The sequence below is a fragment of the Salvelinus alpinus genome, chromosome 31 (assembly GCF_045679555.1).
Source record: "Salvelinus alpinus chromosome 31, SLU_Salpinus.1, whole genome shotgun sequence".
Taxonomy (NCBI): Eukaryota; Metazoa; Chordata; class Actinopteri; order Salmoniformes; family Salmonidae; genus Salvelinus; species Salvelinus alpinus.
Window position 1 is genome coordinate 36,049,099 of NC_092116.1, and position 14,277 is coordinate 36,063,375.

General features: G+C 47.1%; 1 protein-coding gene across 4 annotated transcripts in view; it reads right to left on the minus strand.

The window, feature by feature from the left end:
* LOC139561381 (uncharacterized) overlaps positions 1-12,516 on the minus strand; it is a 15,087-nt gene extending 2,571 nt beyond the window's left edge. For all 4 annotated transcript variants that reach the window (XM_071378431.1, XM_071378430.1, XM_071378429.1 and 1 more), the window contains exons 1-4: positions 12,380-12,516; positions 11,454-11,942; positions 3,796-3,825; positions 2,436-2,515 (exon numbers count right to left, since the gene is read on the minus strand). In XM_071378431.1, coding sequence (XP_071234532.1) covers positions 2,436-2,515; positions 3,796-3,825; positions 11,454-11,942; positions 12,380-12,419 — 639 coding nt within the window. In that variant the 5' untranslated portion in view covers positions 12,420-12,516. The remainder of the gene's footprint in view (positions 1-2,435; positions 2,516-3,795; positions 3,826-11,453; positions 11,943-12,379) is intronic.
* Between the last annotated feature and the right edge of the window lie 1,761 nt (positions 12,517-14,277).

Consider the following 14,277-nt stretch of genomic DNA (forward strand, 5'->3'; position numbering starts at 1 on the left):
AGTGTTTTAAAGCCCTGAGTCTTCCTTGACTATGTAATACAGTAACAGGATAGTGTTTTAAAGCCCTGAGTCTTCTTGACTATGTAATACAGTAACAGGATAGTGTTTTAAAGCCCTGAGTCTTCTTGACTATGTAATACAGTAACAGGATAGTGTTTTAAAGCCCTGAGTCTTCTTGGCTATGTAATACAGTAACAGGATAGTGTTTTAAAGCCCTGAGTCTTCTTGACTATGTAATACAGTAACAGGATAGTGTTTTAAAGCCCTGAGTCTTCTTGACTATGTAATACAGTAACAGGATAGTGTTTTAAAGCCCTGAGTCTTCTTGACTATGTAATACAGTAACAGGATAGTGTTTTAAAGCCCTGAGTCTTCTTGACTATGTAATACAGTAACAGTATAGTGTTTTAAAGCCCTGAGTCTTCTTGACTATGTAATACAGTAACAGGATAGTGTTTTAAAGCCCTGGGTCTTCTTGACTATGTAATACAGTAACAGGATAGTGTTTTAAAGCCCTGGGTCTTCTTGACTATGTAATACAGTAACAGGATAGTGTTTTAAAGCCCTGAGTCTTCTTGACTATGTAATACAGTAACATGATAGTGTTTTAAAGCCCTGAGTCTTCCTTGACTATGTAATACAGTAACAGGATAGTGTTTTAAAGCCCTGAGTCTTCCTTGACTATGTAATACAGTAACAGGATAGTGTTTTAAAGCCCTGAGTCTTCTTGACTATGTAATACAGTAACAGGATAGTGTTTTAAAGCCCTGAGTCTTCCTTGACTATGTAATACAGTAACAGGATAGTGTTTTAAAGCCCTGAGTCTTCTTGACTATGTAATACAGTAACAGGATAGTGTTTTAAAGCCCTGAGTCTTCTTGACTATGTAATACAGTAACAGGATAGTGTTTTAAAGCCCTGAGTCTTCCTTGACTATGTAATACAGTAACAGGATAGTGTTTTAAAGCCCTGAGTCTTCTTGACTATGTAATACAGTAACAGGATAGTGTTTTAAAGCCCTGAGTCTTCTTGACTATGTAATACAGTAACAGGATAGTGTTTTAAAGCCCTGAGTCTTCTTGACTATGTAATACAGTAACAGGATAGTGTTTTAAAGCCCTGAGTCTTCTTGACTATGTAATACAGTAACAGGATAGTGTTTTAAAGCCCTGGGTCTTCTTGACTATGTACTACAGTAACAGGATAGTGTTTTAAAGCCCTGGGTCTTCTTGACTATGTAATACAGTAACAGGATAGTGTTTTAAAGCCCTGAGTCTTCTTGACTATGTAATACAGTAACAGGATAGTGTTTTAAAGCCCTGAGTCTTCTTGACTATGTAATACAGTAACAGGATAGTGTTTTAAAGCCCTGAGTCTTCTTGACTATGTAATACAGTAACAGGATAGTGTTTTAAAGCCCTGGGTCTTCTTGACTATGTAATACAGTAACAGGATAGTGTTTTAAAGCCCTGGGTCTTCTTGACTATGTAATACAGTAACAGGATAGTGTTTTAAAGCCCTGAGTCTTCCTTGACTATGTAATACAGTAACAGGATAGTGTTTTAAAGCCCTGAGTCTTCTTGACTATGTAATACAGTAACAGGATAGTGTTTTAAAGCCCTGAGTCTTCCTTGACTATGTAATACAGTAACAGGATAGTGTTTTAAAGCCCTGGGTCTTCTTGACTATGTAATACAGTAACAGGATAGTGTTTTAAAGCCCTGGGTCTTCCTTGACTATGTAATACAGTAACAGGATAGTGTTTTAAAGCCTTGAGTCTTCCTTGACTATGTAATACAGTAACAGGATAGTGTTTTAAAGCCCTGGGTCTTCTTGACTATGTAATACAGTAACAGGATAGTGTTTTAAAGCCCTGAGTCTTCTTGACTATGTAATACAGTAACAGGATAGTGTTTTAAAGCCCTGGGTCTTCTTGACTATGAATACAGTAACAGGATAGTGTTTTAAAGCCCTGGGTCTTCTTGACTATGTAATACAGTAACAGGATAGTGTTTTAAAGCCCTGGGTCTTCTTGACTATGTAATACAGTAACAGGATAGTGTTTTAAAGCCCTGGGTCTTCTTGACTATGTAATACAGTAACAGGATAGTGTTTTAAAGCCCTGAGTCTTCTTGACTATGTAATACAGTAACAGGATAGTGTTTTAAAGCCCTGGGTCTTCTTGACTGTGTAATACAGTAACAGGATAGTGTTTTAAAGCCCTGAGTCTTCTTGACTATGTAATACAGTAACAGGATAGTGTTTTAAAGCCCTGAGTCTTCTTGACTATGTAATACAGTAACAGGATAGTGTTTTAAAGCCCTGGGTCTTCTTGACTATGTAATACAGTAACAGGATAGTGTTTTAAAGCCCTGGGTCTTCTTGACTATGTAATACAGTAACAGGATAGTGTTTTAAAGCCCTGGATGTCTCACCCTGGACTTCTTCCTCAGGATATAGAGAATCACCACCAGACACACAACAGCCAACAATATGAGAAACAGGATTACATAGCCTACAGGAGAGAGAGAGAGAGAGAGAGAGAAGAGGGGGGGGGTAGAGAGAGGGGGGGTAGAGCGAGAGGTGGGTAGAGAGAGGGGGGTAGAGAGAGGGGGGGTGGAGAGAGGGGGGGTAGAGAGAGAGGGGGGTAGAGAGAGGGGGGTAGAGAGAGAGAGGGGTAGAGAGAGAGAGGGGTAGAGAGAGAGAGGGGTAGAGAGAGAGGGGGGTAGAGAGAGGGGGGTAGAGAGAGAGAGGGGGGGAGTAGAGAGAGAGAGGGGGGTAGAGAGAGGGGGGTAGAGAGAGGGGGGTAGAGAGAGAGAGAGAGGGGTAGAGAGAGAGTGAGGGGGGTAGAGAGAGAGAGGGGTGGTAGAGAGAGGGGGGTAGAGAGAGAGAGAGAGAGGGGTAGAGAGAGAGAGAGGGGGTAGAGAGAGAGAGGGGTAGAGAGAGAGGGGGGTAGAGAGAGAGAGAGGGGGTAGAGAGAAAAAGGGTGGATGAAGAGAGAGAGAGAGAGGGGGGGTAGAGAGAGAGGGGGGGTAGAGAGAGGGGGGGTAGAGAGAGAGAGAGAGGGGGTAGAGAGAGAGAGGGGTGGTAGAGAGAGAGAGAGAGGGGGGAGGCAGAGAGAGGGGTGGTAGAGAGAGGGGGGGTAGAGAGAAAAAGGGTGGATGGAGAGAGAGGGGGGGTAGAGAGAAAAGGGGTGGATGGAGAGAGAGAGGGGGGTAGAGAGAAAAAGGGTGGATGGAGAGAGAGGGGGGGGTCGAGAGAAAAAGGGTGGATGGAGAGAGAGAGGGGGGTAGAGAGAAAAAGGATGGATGGAGAGAGAGAGAGAGAGAGAGAGGGGGGTAGAGAGAAAAAGGGTGGATGGAGAGAGAGAGAGAGGGGGGGTATAGAGAAAAAGGGTGGATGGAGAGAGAGAGAGGGGGGGGGTAGAGAGAAAAAGGGTGGATGGAGAGAGAGAGAGGGGGGGTAGAGAGAAAAAGGGTGGATGGAGAGAGAGAGGGGGGTAGAGAGAAAAAGGGTGGATGGAGAGAGAGAGAGAGGGGGGTAGAGAGAGAGGGGGGGGGTAGAGAGAGAGGGGGGGTAGAGAGAGAGAGGGTGGATGGAGAGAGAGAGGGGGGGTAGAGAGAGAGAGGGTGGATGGAGAGAGAGAGAGGGGGGGGGTAGAGAGAGAGAGGGTGGATGGAGAGAGAGAGAGGGGGGGTAGAGAGAGAATGGTGTGAATAGGGTTGCTGTTCATTCATAACATTTGTAAAACAACGAGTTAAAAAAAAATACTCCAAATTCCTGTTGGTCACATACCTGCAATGTCACTTCCTCTTGTAGTTAAAACTGGAACAAACACAGAAACAATGTCATCAATATGTCATTTATATATTATATACACAGACCAGAGACACTCAACCGAGTGTGTGTGTGTGTGTGTGTGTGTGTGTGTGTGTGTGTGTGTGTGTGTGTGTGTGTGTGTGTGTGTGTGTGTGTGTGTGTGTGTGTGTGTGTGTGTGTGTGTGTGTGTGTGTGTGTGTGTGTGTGTGTGTGTGTAGAGAGAGAGAGAGAGAGAGAGAGAGAGAGAGAGAGAGAGAGAGAGAGAGAGAGAGAGAGAGAGCTAGCTGAGCAGCAAATAATGGCGTGACAGCTGTGGTTAGAGAGACAGGAAGACCGAAAGCAGTTAACTAGCTTCAGGCCTGCGGCTACAACGTTTTGCTCTACTCACACCGACGAGGAAGGGGAGGACCATCCTCCTCAGTCAATTTAATAAAAAGAAAAATTGTGAAACATTGTTTTAAAAAGTTACCCTTTTTTTTATTTTTTGATAAAACTATACTAAATATATTCACGACACCAAATACTTAAATAAAACACTGTTTTGCAAAGAAGGTCTACAGTAGTCTCAACAGCACTCTGTAGGGTAGCACCATGGTGTAGCCGGAGGACAGCTAGCTTCCATCCTCCTCTGGGTACACTGACTTCAATACAAAACCTAGGAGGCTCATGGTTCTCACCCCATAGACTTACACAGTAAATATAACAACTTCCGGAGGACGTCCTCCAACCTATCAGAGCTCTTGCAGCAGGAACTGACATGTTGTTCACTCAATCAAAGGATCAAAGAATGAATCTAGTACTGAAAGCATAAGCTACAGCTAGCTAGCACTGCAGTGTATCAAATGTGGTGAGAAGTTGACTCAAAGAGAGAGAAAGACAATTGTTGAACAGTTTGGAACAAATGAATTTCCTCCAAAATTAAGCAGAAGCAAGAGAAAGAGAGATAGCTATATTTGGCTTCATTTATTTTTAAACTTTCGCTGTGAAAGTGAATGCAGCTGGCTAGTTTGGTTACTGAAAACACCCGGCTCAAACAAAGAGAGATGCTAATAGAGAGAGTTGCTTTTTTTTCTTCCAGTTTCACTTATCTAGCAAATACAGCTAGATAGCTTAGCCTACTCAAACACCCGGCTCAAACAGAGGGATGCCATGTTAGCTAGCTATGACTATCCAACACAACACTGGAACTCTTCCAAGTCAAGGTAAAGCTTTTGATTTTACAACTGCACCGGGGCCCGCTGGTGTAACTGCTAAACCGCTTGCTGACTGTACACTGTACTGCATGATTGTGGCGGGTTTACTAACGCGTTAGATCTAGTGGCTATGTTGACTATGACGTGATGACGATGTAGGCTGTGTGTAGCGTTTTTAAAATAAATTGTAACCGTTATTTAACTAGGCAAGTCAGTTAAGAACAAATTCTTATTTTCAATGACGGCCTACCGGTGAACAGTGGGGTTAACTGCCTTGTTCAGGGGCAGAATGACAGATTTTTACTTTGTCAGATCGGGGATTCGATATTGCAACCTTTCGGTTACTAGTCCAACGCTCTAACCACTAGGATACCTGCCGCCTCTACACTCTAACTAGGATACCTGCCGCCTCTACACTCTAACCACTAGGCGACCTGATTATTTCATCTGGTCACAGACAGCTGTTGTGTTGTTGGATTTAAGTCCACAAGAGAAAAGGTGAAAGAAGGAGGACAGATAGATTTAGATGGAATTATACAACAGTCAAAGTGATCATGCTGTTTGTATGTGGCTGCTATGACAGTGATCATGCTGTTTGTATGTGGCTGCTATGACAGTGATCATGCTGTTTGTATGTGGCTGCTATGACAGGGATCATGCTGTTTGTATGTGGCTGCTATGACAGTGATCATGCTGTTTGTATGTGGCTGCTATGACAGGGATCATGCTGTTTGTATGTGGCTGCTATGACAGTGATCATGCTGTTTGTATGTGGCTGCTATGACAGTAATCATGCTGTTTGTATGTGGCTGCTATGACAGTGATCATGCTGTTTGTATGTGGCTGCTATGACAGGGATCATGCTGTTTGTATGTGGCTGCTATGATAGTGATCATGCTGTTTGTATGTGGCTGCTATGACAGGGATCATGCTGTTTGTATGTGGCTGCTATGACAGTGATCATGCTGTTTGTATGTGGCTGCTATGACAGTAATCATGCTGTTTGTATGTGGCTGCTATGACAGTGATCATGCTGTTTGTATGTGGCTGCAATGACAGGGATCATGCTGTTTGTATGTGGCTGCAATGACAGGGATCATGCTGTTTGTATGTGGCTGCTATGACAGTGATCATGCTGTTTGTATGTGGCTGCTATGACAGTGATCATGCTGTTTGTATGTGGCTGCTATGACAGTGATCATGCTGTTTGTATGTGATCAGGGGTGTATTCATTCCACCAATTCTGTTGAAATTTCTTTTTTAAACGGAAGCAAACGGAACGGGGATATACATACCTGAATCTGTCCAACAGAAACTCTCGTTTGCAACTGTTGGACTAATGACTACACCCTAGATCAGCTAGATGCAGGCAAGAGGGTGAAAGGCGGTATTGAATGCGTCACTGTCTGTCACCTTGATTACTCAAATGTATCTCTCGACCTGTGTGCACCTACGTTGTAAACTTTCATTCATAGGCCAGGTTGTATCAACCTCATGAAGGGTACAGGGAACATTCTAGTATCATATAGTAACCTAAACCTATCACTGTTACATTGAACTGGGTGAATATGAATGATAGTAACCTAAACCTATCACTGTTACATTGAACTGGGTGAATGTGAATGACAGTAACCTAAACCTATCACTGTTACATTGAACTGGGTGGATATGAATGATAGTAACCTAAACCTATCACTGTTACATTGAACTGGGTGAATGTGAATGACAGTAACCTAAACCTATCACTGTTACATTGAACTGGGTGAATGTGAATGACAGTAACCTAAACCTATCACTGTTACTTTTTTTTTTTTTTTTTTTTTGAACTGGGTAAATATGAATGACAGTAACCTAAACCTATCACTGTTACATTGAACTGGGTAAATATGAATGACAGTAACCTAAACTTATCACTGTTACATTGAACTGGGTAAATATGAATGACAGTAACCTAAACTTATCACTGTTACATTGAACTGGGTGAATATGAATGACAGTAACCTAAACCTATCACTGTTACATTGAACTGGGTGAATATGAATGACAGTAACCTAAACCTGTCACTGTTACATTGAACTGGGTGAATATGAATGACAGTAACCTAAACCTATCACTGTTACATTGAACTGGGTGAATATGAATGACAGTAACCTAAACCTATCACTGTTACATTGAACTGGGTGAATATGAATGACAGTCATCCAACATGCTGTAATAGAAATAAGGTCATGCTACTGAAAATAACCGTCCTCCCTCATCTTAAACGACACCAACCGCCACTGGTGGAATACAAGCTAGCTACAGGGCTGGGGCTACCATATACCTCTCTGTTACAAACAAACACAGGGACTGAAGACAGACCCAGAGAGAGCAGGGACTGAAGACTGACCCAGAGAGAGCAGGGACTGAAGACAGACCCAGAGAGAGCAGGGACTGAAGAGAGACCCATAGAGAGCAGGGACTGAAGAGAGACCCAGAGAGAGCAGGGACTGAAGACAGACCCAGAGAGAGCAGGGACTGAAGACAGACACAGAGAGAGCAGGGACTGAAGACAGACCCAGAGAGAGCAGGGACTGAAGACAGACCCATAGAGAGCAGGGACTGAAGACTGACCCAGAGAGAGCAGGGACTGAAGACAGACCCAGAGGGAGCTGGGACTGAAGACTGACCCAGAGAGAGCAGGGACTGAAGACAGACCCAGAGAGAGCAGGGACTGAAGACAGACCCAGAGAGAGCAGGGACTGAAGACTGACCCAGAGAGAGCAGGGACTGAAGAGAGACACAGAGAGAGCAGGGACTGAAGAGAGACACAGAGAGAGCAGGGACTGAAGACAGACCCAGAGAGAGCAGGGACTGAAGACAGACCCAGAGAGAGCAGGGACTGAAGAGAGACACAGAGAGAGCAGGGACTGAAGAGAGACACAGAGAGAGCAGGGACTGAAGACAGACCCAGAGAGAGCAGGGACTGAAGAGAGACACAGAGAGAGCAGGGACTGAAGACAGACCCAGAGAGAGCAGGGACTGAAGACAGACCCAGAGAGAGCAGGGACTGAAGACAGACCCAGAGAGAGCAGGGACTGAAGACTGACCCAGAGAGAGCAGGGACTGAAGAGAGACACAGAGAGAGCAGGGACTGAAGAGAGACACAGAGAGAGCAGGGACTGAAGACAGACCCAGAGAGAGCAGGGACTGAAGACTGACCCAGAGAGAGCAGGGACTGAAGAGAGACACAGAGAGAGCAGGGACTGAAGAGAGACACAGAGAGAGCAGGGACTGAAGACAGACCCAGAGAGAGCAGGGACTGAAGAGAGACACAGAGAGAGCAGGGACTGAAGACAGACCCAGAGAGAGCAGGGACTGAAGACAGACCCAGAGAGAGCAGGGACTGAAGACAGAACCAGAGAGAGCAGGGACTGAAGACAGACTCAGAGAGAGCAGGGACTGAAGACAGACACAGAGAGAGCAGGGACTGAAGACAGACCCAGAGGGAGCTGGGACTGAAGACTGACCCAGAGAGAGCAGGGACTGAAGACAGACCCAGAGAGAGCAGGGACTGAAGACTGACCCAGAGAGAGCAGGGACTGAAGACTGACCAAGAGAGAGCAGGGACTGAAGACAGACCCATAGAGAGCAGGGACTGAAGAGAGACACAGAGAGAGCAGGGACTGAAGACAGACCCAGAGAGAGCAGGGACTGAAGACAGACCCAGAGAGAGCAGGGACTGAATACTGACCCAGAGGGAGCTGGGACTGAAGACTGACCCAGAGAGAGCAGGGACTGAAGACAGACCCAGAGAGAGCAGGGACTGAAGACTGACCCAGAGAGAGCAGGGACTGAAGACTGACCAAGAGAGAGCAGGGACTGAAGACAGACACAGAGAGAGCAGGTACTGAAGAGAGACACAGAGAGAGCAGGGACTGAAGACAGACCCAGAGAGAGCAGGGACTGAAGAGAGACACAGAGAGAGCAGGGACTGAAGACAGACCCAGAGAGAGCAGGGACTGAAGACTGACCCAGAGAGAGCAGGGACTGAAGACAGACCCAGAGAGAGTAGGGACTGAAGACAGACCCAGAGAGAGCAGGGACTGAAGACAGACCCAGAGAGAGCAGGGACTGAATACTGACCCAGAGGGAGCTGGGACTGAAGACTGACCCAGAGAGAGCAGGGACTGAAGACAGACCCAGAGAGAGCAGGGACTGAAGACTGACCCAGAGAGAGCAGGGACTGAAGACTGACCAAGAGAGAGCAGGGACTGAAGACAGACACAGAGAGAGCAGGTACTGAAGACAGACCCAGAGAGAGCAGGGACTGAAGACAGACACAGAGAGAGCAGGGACTGAAGACAGACCCAGAGAGAGCAGGGACTGAAGACAGACCCAGAGAGAGCAGGGACTGAAGACTGACCCAGAGAGAGCAGGGACTGAAGAGAGACACAGAGAGAGCAGGGACTGAAGAGAGACACAGAGAGAGCAGGGACTGAAGACAGACCCAGAGAGAGCAGGGACTGAAGAGAGACACAGAGAGAGCAGGGACTGAAGACAGACCCAGAGAGAGCAGGGACTGAAGACAGACCCAGAGAGAGCAGGGACTGAAGAGAGACACAGAGAGAGCAGGGACTGAAGAGAGACACAGAGAGAGCAGGGACTGAAGACAGACCCAGAGAGAGCAGGGACTGAAGACTGACCCAGAGAGAGCAGGGACTGAAGAGAGACACAGAGAGAGCAGGGACTGAAGAGAGACACAGAGAGAGCAGGGACTGAAGACAGACCCAGAGAGAGCAGGGACTGAAGAGAGACACAGAGAGAGCAGGGACTGAAGAGAGACACAGAGAGAGCAGGGACTGAAGACAGACCCAGAGAGAGCAGGGACTGAAGACTGACCCAGAGAGAGCAGGGACTGAAGAGAGACACAGAGAGAGCAGGGACTGAAGAGAGACACAGAGAGAGCAGGGACTGAATAGAGACCCAGAGAGAGCAGGGACTGAAGAGAGACACAGAGAGAGCAGGGACTGAAGACAGACCCAGAGAGAGCAGGGACTGAAGACAGACCCAGAGAGAGCAGGGACTGAAGACAGACCCAGAGAGAGCAGGGACTGAAGACTGACCCAGAGAGAGCAGGGACTGAAGAGAGACACAGAGAGAGCAGGGACTGAAGACTGACCCAGAGAGAGCAGGGACTGAAGACTGACCAAGAGAGAGCAGGGACTGAAGACAGACCCATAGAGAGCAGGGACTGAAGAGAGACACAGAGAGAGCAGGGACTGAAGAGAGACACAGAGAGAGCAGGGACTGAAGACAGACCCAGAGAGAGCAGGGACTGAAGACAGACCCAGAGAGAGCAGGGACTGAAGACAGAACCAGAGAGAGCAGGGACTGAAGACAGACTAAGAGAGAGCAGGGACTGAAGACAGACACAGAGAGAGCAGGGACTGAAGACAGACCCAGAGGGAGCTGGGACTGAAGACTGACCCAGAGAGAGCAGGGACTGAAGACAGACCCAGAGAGAGCAGGGACTGAAGACAGACCCAGAGAGAGCAGGGACTGAAGACTGACCCAGAGAGAGCAGGGACTGAAGAGAGACACAGAGAGAGCAGGGACTGAAGAGAGACACAGAGAGAGCAGGGACTAAAGACAGACCCAGAGAGAGCAGGGACTGAAGACTGACCCAGAGAGAGCAGGGACCGAAGAGAGACACATAGAGAGCAGGGACTGAAGAGAGACACAGAGAGAGCAGGGACTGAAGACAGACCCAGAGAGAGCAGGGACTGAAGAGAGACACAGAGAGAGCAGGGACTGAAGACAGACCCAGAGAGAGCAGGGACTGAAGACTGACCCAGAGAGAGCAGGGACTGAAGACAGACCCAGAGAGAGCAGGGACTGAAGACAGACCCATAGAGAGCAGGGACTGAAGAGAGACACAGAGAGAGCAGGGACTGAAGACAGACCCAGAGAGAGCAGGGACTGAAGACAGACCCAGAGGGAGCTGGGACTGAAGACTGACCCAGAGAGAGCAGGGACTGAAGACAGACCCAGAGAGAGCAGGGACTGAAGACAGACCCAGAGAGAGCTGGGACTGAAGACAGACCCAGAGAGAGCAGGGACTGAAGACAGACCCAGAGAGAGCTGGGACTGAAGACAGACCCAGAGAGAGCAGGGACTGAAGACAGACCCATAGAGAGCTGGGACTGAAGACAGACCCAGAGAGAGCAGGGACTGAAGACAGACCCAGAGAGAGCAGGGACTGAAGACAGACCCAGAGAGAGCTGGGACTGAAGACAGACCCAGAGAGAGCAGGGACTGAAGACAGACCCAGAGAGAGCTGGGACTGAAGACAGACCCAGAGAGAGCTGGGACTGAAGACAGACCCAGAGAGAGCAGGGACTGAAGACAGACCCAGAGAGAGCAGGGACTGAAGAGAGACACACACAAGTTGTCCGTTACCTGGTGCTGATATGGTTTCCGTGGTCGCAGTGGACTCCCAGCCATGTGAATGGCTGAGGGCTGTCAACCCTGACGATGTAGTCTGGGCGATCTCGTTGGCTGCTGAGGGAGTCTGGTTGGCTGCTGAGGGAGTCTGGTTGGCTGCTGAGGGAGTCTGGTTGGCTGTAGAGGGGGTATGGTTGGCTGTAGAGGGGGTATGGTTGGCTGTAGAGGGGGTCAGGCTGGCTGTAGAGGGGCTCAGGTTGGCTGTAGAGGGGCTCAGGTTGGCTGTAGAGGGGGTATGGTTGGCTGTAGAGGGGGTCAGGCTGGCTGTAGAGGGGCTCAGGTTGGCTGTAGAGGGGCTCAGGTTGGCTGTAGAGGGGGTATGGTTGGCTGTAGAGGGGGTCAGGCTGGCTGTAGAGGGGGTATCAGTAGGGGTGGAGTTGGTGGACATGCTGCCTTTTCCAACCAAATCTCCCTCTGCTCTGGACCCCATCAGCACCAGGAGGCCTGGAGGACAGGAGAAAACAGCTCATTCAGACTCATCCGACACATGCTGACTAAACATATCAGGTAACACACTGTGATAGGGAGGGAATGGATGGAAAGAAGAGAGTGTTAAGAGAGAGATAACACAGAGAGAGCGAGAGAGAGAACACAGAGATAACAGAGAGAGGGAGAGAACAGAGAGAGATAATTGAGATAGAACAGAGAGAGATAACAGAGAGATAACAGAGAGAGATACCAGAGAGATAATTGAGATAGAACAGAGAGAGATAACAGAGAGAAGAGAGAGATAACAGAGAGAACAGAGAGAGAACAGAGAGAAATAACAGAGAGAACAGAGAGAGAGAGAGAGAGAGAGAACAGAGAGAGAGAGGGGACAGAGAAAGATAATTGAGAGAGGAAATATGTGTTGTAGAACAATAAACAATTGATAAACTCACCCAGGACATAGAGCTGAATGCAGATCGATGGCATATTCATGATTTATCACCTGATGTGTTTGGACAGTACCAAGTCTGTCACACGTGTAGAGACGAAAGTAAAGTATTTTTCCCCTCAGCGTCTCTCTCTGACAGGAATTGAGTCACAGACCACAAACCCCTAGCTGGGCTGGGCTGTCTCTTAGTAGACTGTAGTGACTTCTCCTCCTCGTCTCCTCTCCTCTGTACTGTACTGTATCCTCATATTAGATTAAACCAAAATACTGTGGGCATTCAACTCTGACCCTACCAACTCTGCAGTTTTCTCTTCTACCTGATTACTAATATAACCCAGGTCTAAATCAGGCCCCGATTAGAGGGGATTCACCCACCTGGTGTCCCATGTCTAAATCAGGCCCCGATTAGAGGGGAATCTCCTACATGGTGTCCCAGGTCTAAATCAGGCCCCGATTAGAGGGGAATCACCCACCTGGTGTCCCAGGTCTAAATCAGGCCCCGATTAGAGGGGAATCACCCACCTGGTGTCCCAGGTCTAAATCAGGCCTCGATTCGAAGGGAATCACCCTCCTGGTGTCCCAGGTCTAAATCAGGCCTCGATTCGAGGGGAATCTCCCACATGGTGTCCCAGGTCTAAATCAGGCCCCGATTACAGGGGAATCACCTACATGGTGTCCCAGGTCTAAATCAGGCCCCGATTAGAGGGGAATCACCCACCTGGTGTCCCAGGTCTAAATCAGGCCCCCGATTATAGTTGATTTTGAGAGCTGTAGTGAATGGATGCTGGCAAAGTTCTGTTTTCACCTGTTCAGTTGGTTGATGAAGGAGCCAGACGAGGGAGAGGAAGCTGTTTAAGACTATTGAAACACAACCCTGGTCCTCCCCTCTGACAGGATGCTCACTCTCTCTCTCTCTCTCTGTGGTTCTCTCTCAATTTGAATTTCAATTCAAAGTGCTTTATTGCCATGGGAAACATTTGTTAACATTGCCAAAGCAAGTGAAATAGATAAACAAAAGTTACACAAAAAATGAACAGTAAACATTACACTCACAACAGTTCCAAAATAATAGACATTTCAAATGTCATATTATGTCTATATACCGTGTTGTAATGATGTGCAAATAGTTAAAGTACAAAAGTAAATAAACATGAATATGGATTGTATTTACAATGGTGTTTGATCTTCACTGGTTGCCCTTTTCTTGTGACAACAGGTCACACATCTTACTGCTGTGATGGAACACTGGTATTTCACCCGGTAGATATGGGAGTTTATCAAAATTGGGTTTGTTTCTGAATTCTTTGTAGGTCTACGTAATCTGAGGGAAATATGTGTCAGGAGGTTAGGAAGTGCAGCTCAGTTTCCACCTCATTTTGTGGGCAGTGTGTCAGGTCTGCCTACGGCGGCCTTTCTCAAAAGCAAGGCTACGCTCACGGAGTCTGTACATAGTCAAAGTGTGCTTCTCTCGGTCTCTCGCTCTGTCAGGAAGTAAAAGGACGTTGTGTACACTTTCAGGTTGTTTCCAGGCAGAATTCAACCTCGTCTCCTTTACAGAGGCATACAGGCCACTGACAACTCAAAGGGGAATTATACAGTACCGGTGTGTGTGTGTGTGTGTGTGTGTGTGTGTGACAACCGTCCCGTGATGCGGGCAGGTGAGTCTCGTAACAGTGTGCATTATACAGTACTGGTATGCTGCCTTCAAATGCTATATATGAGGTCATATATATATATATATATATATATACAGTACCAGTCAAAAGTTGAAGGTTTGGACACACCTAGGGTTCTACATTGTAGAATAATAGTGAAGACATCAAAACTATGAAATAACACATATGGAATCATGTAGTAACCAAAAAAAGTGTTAAAACAAATCCAAATATATTTGAGATTCTT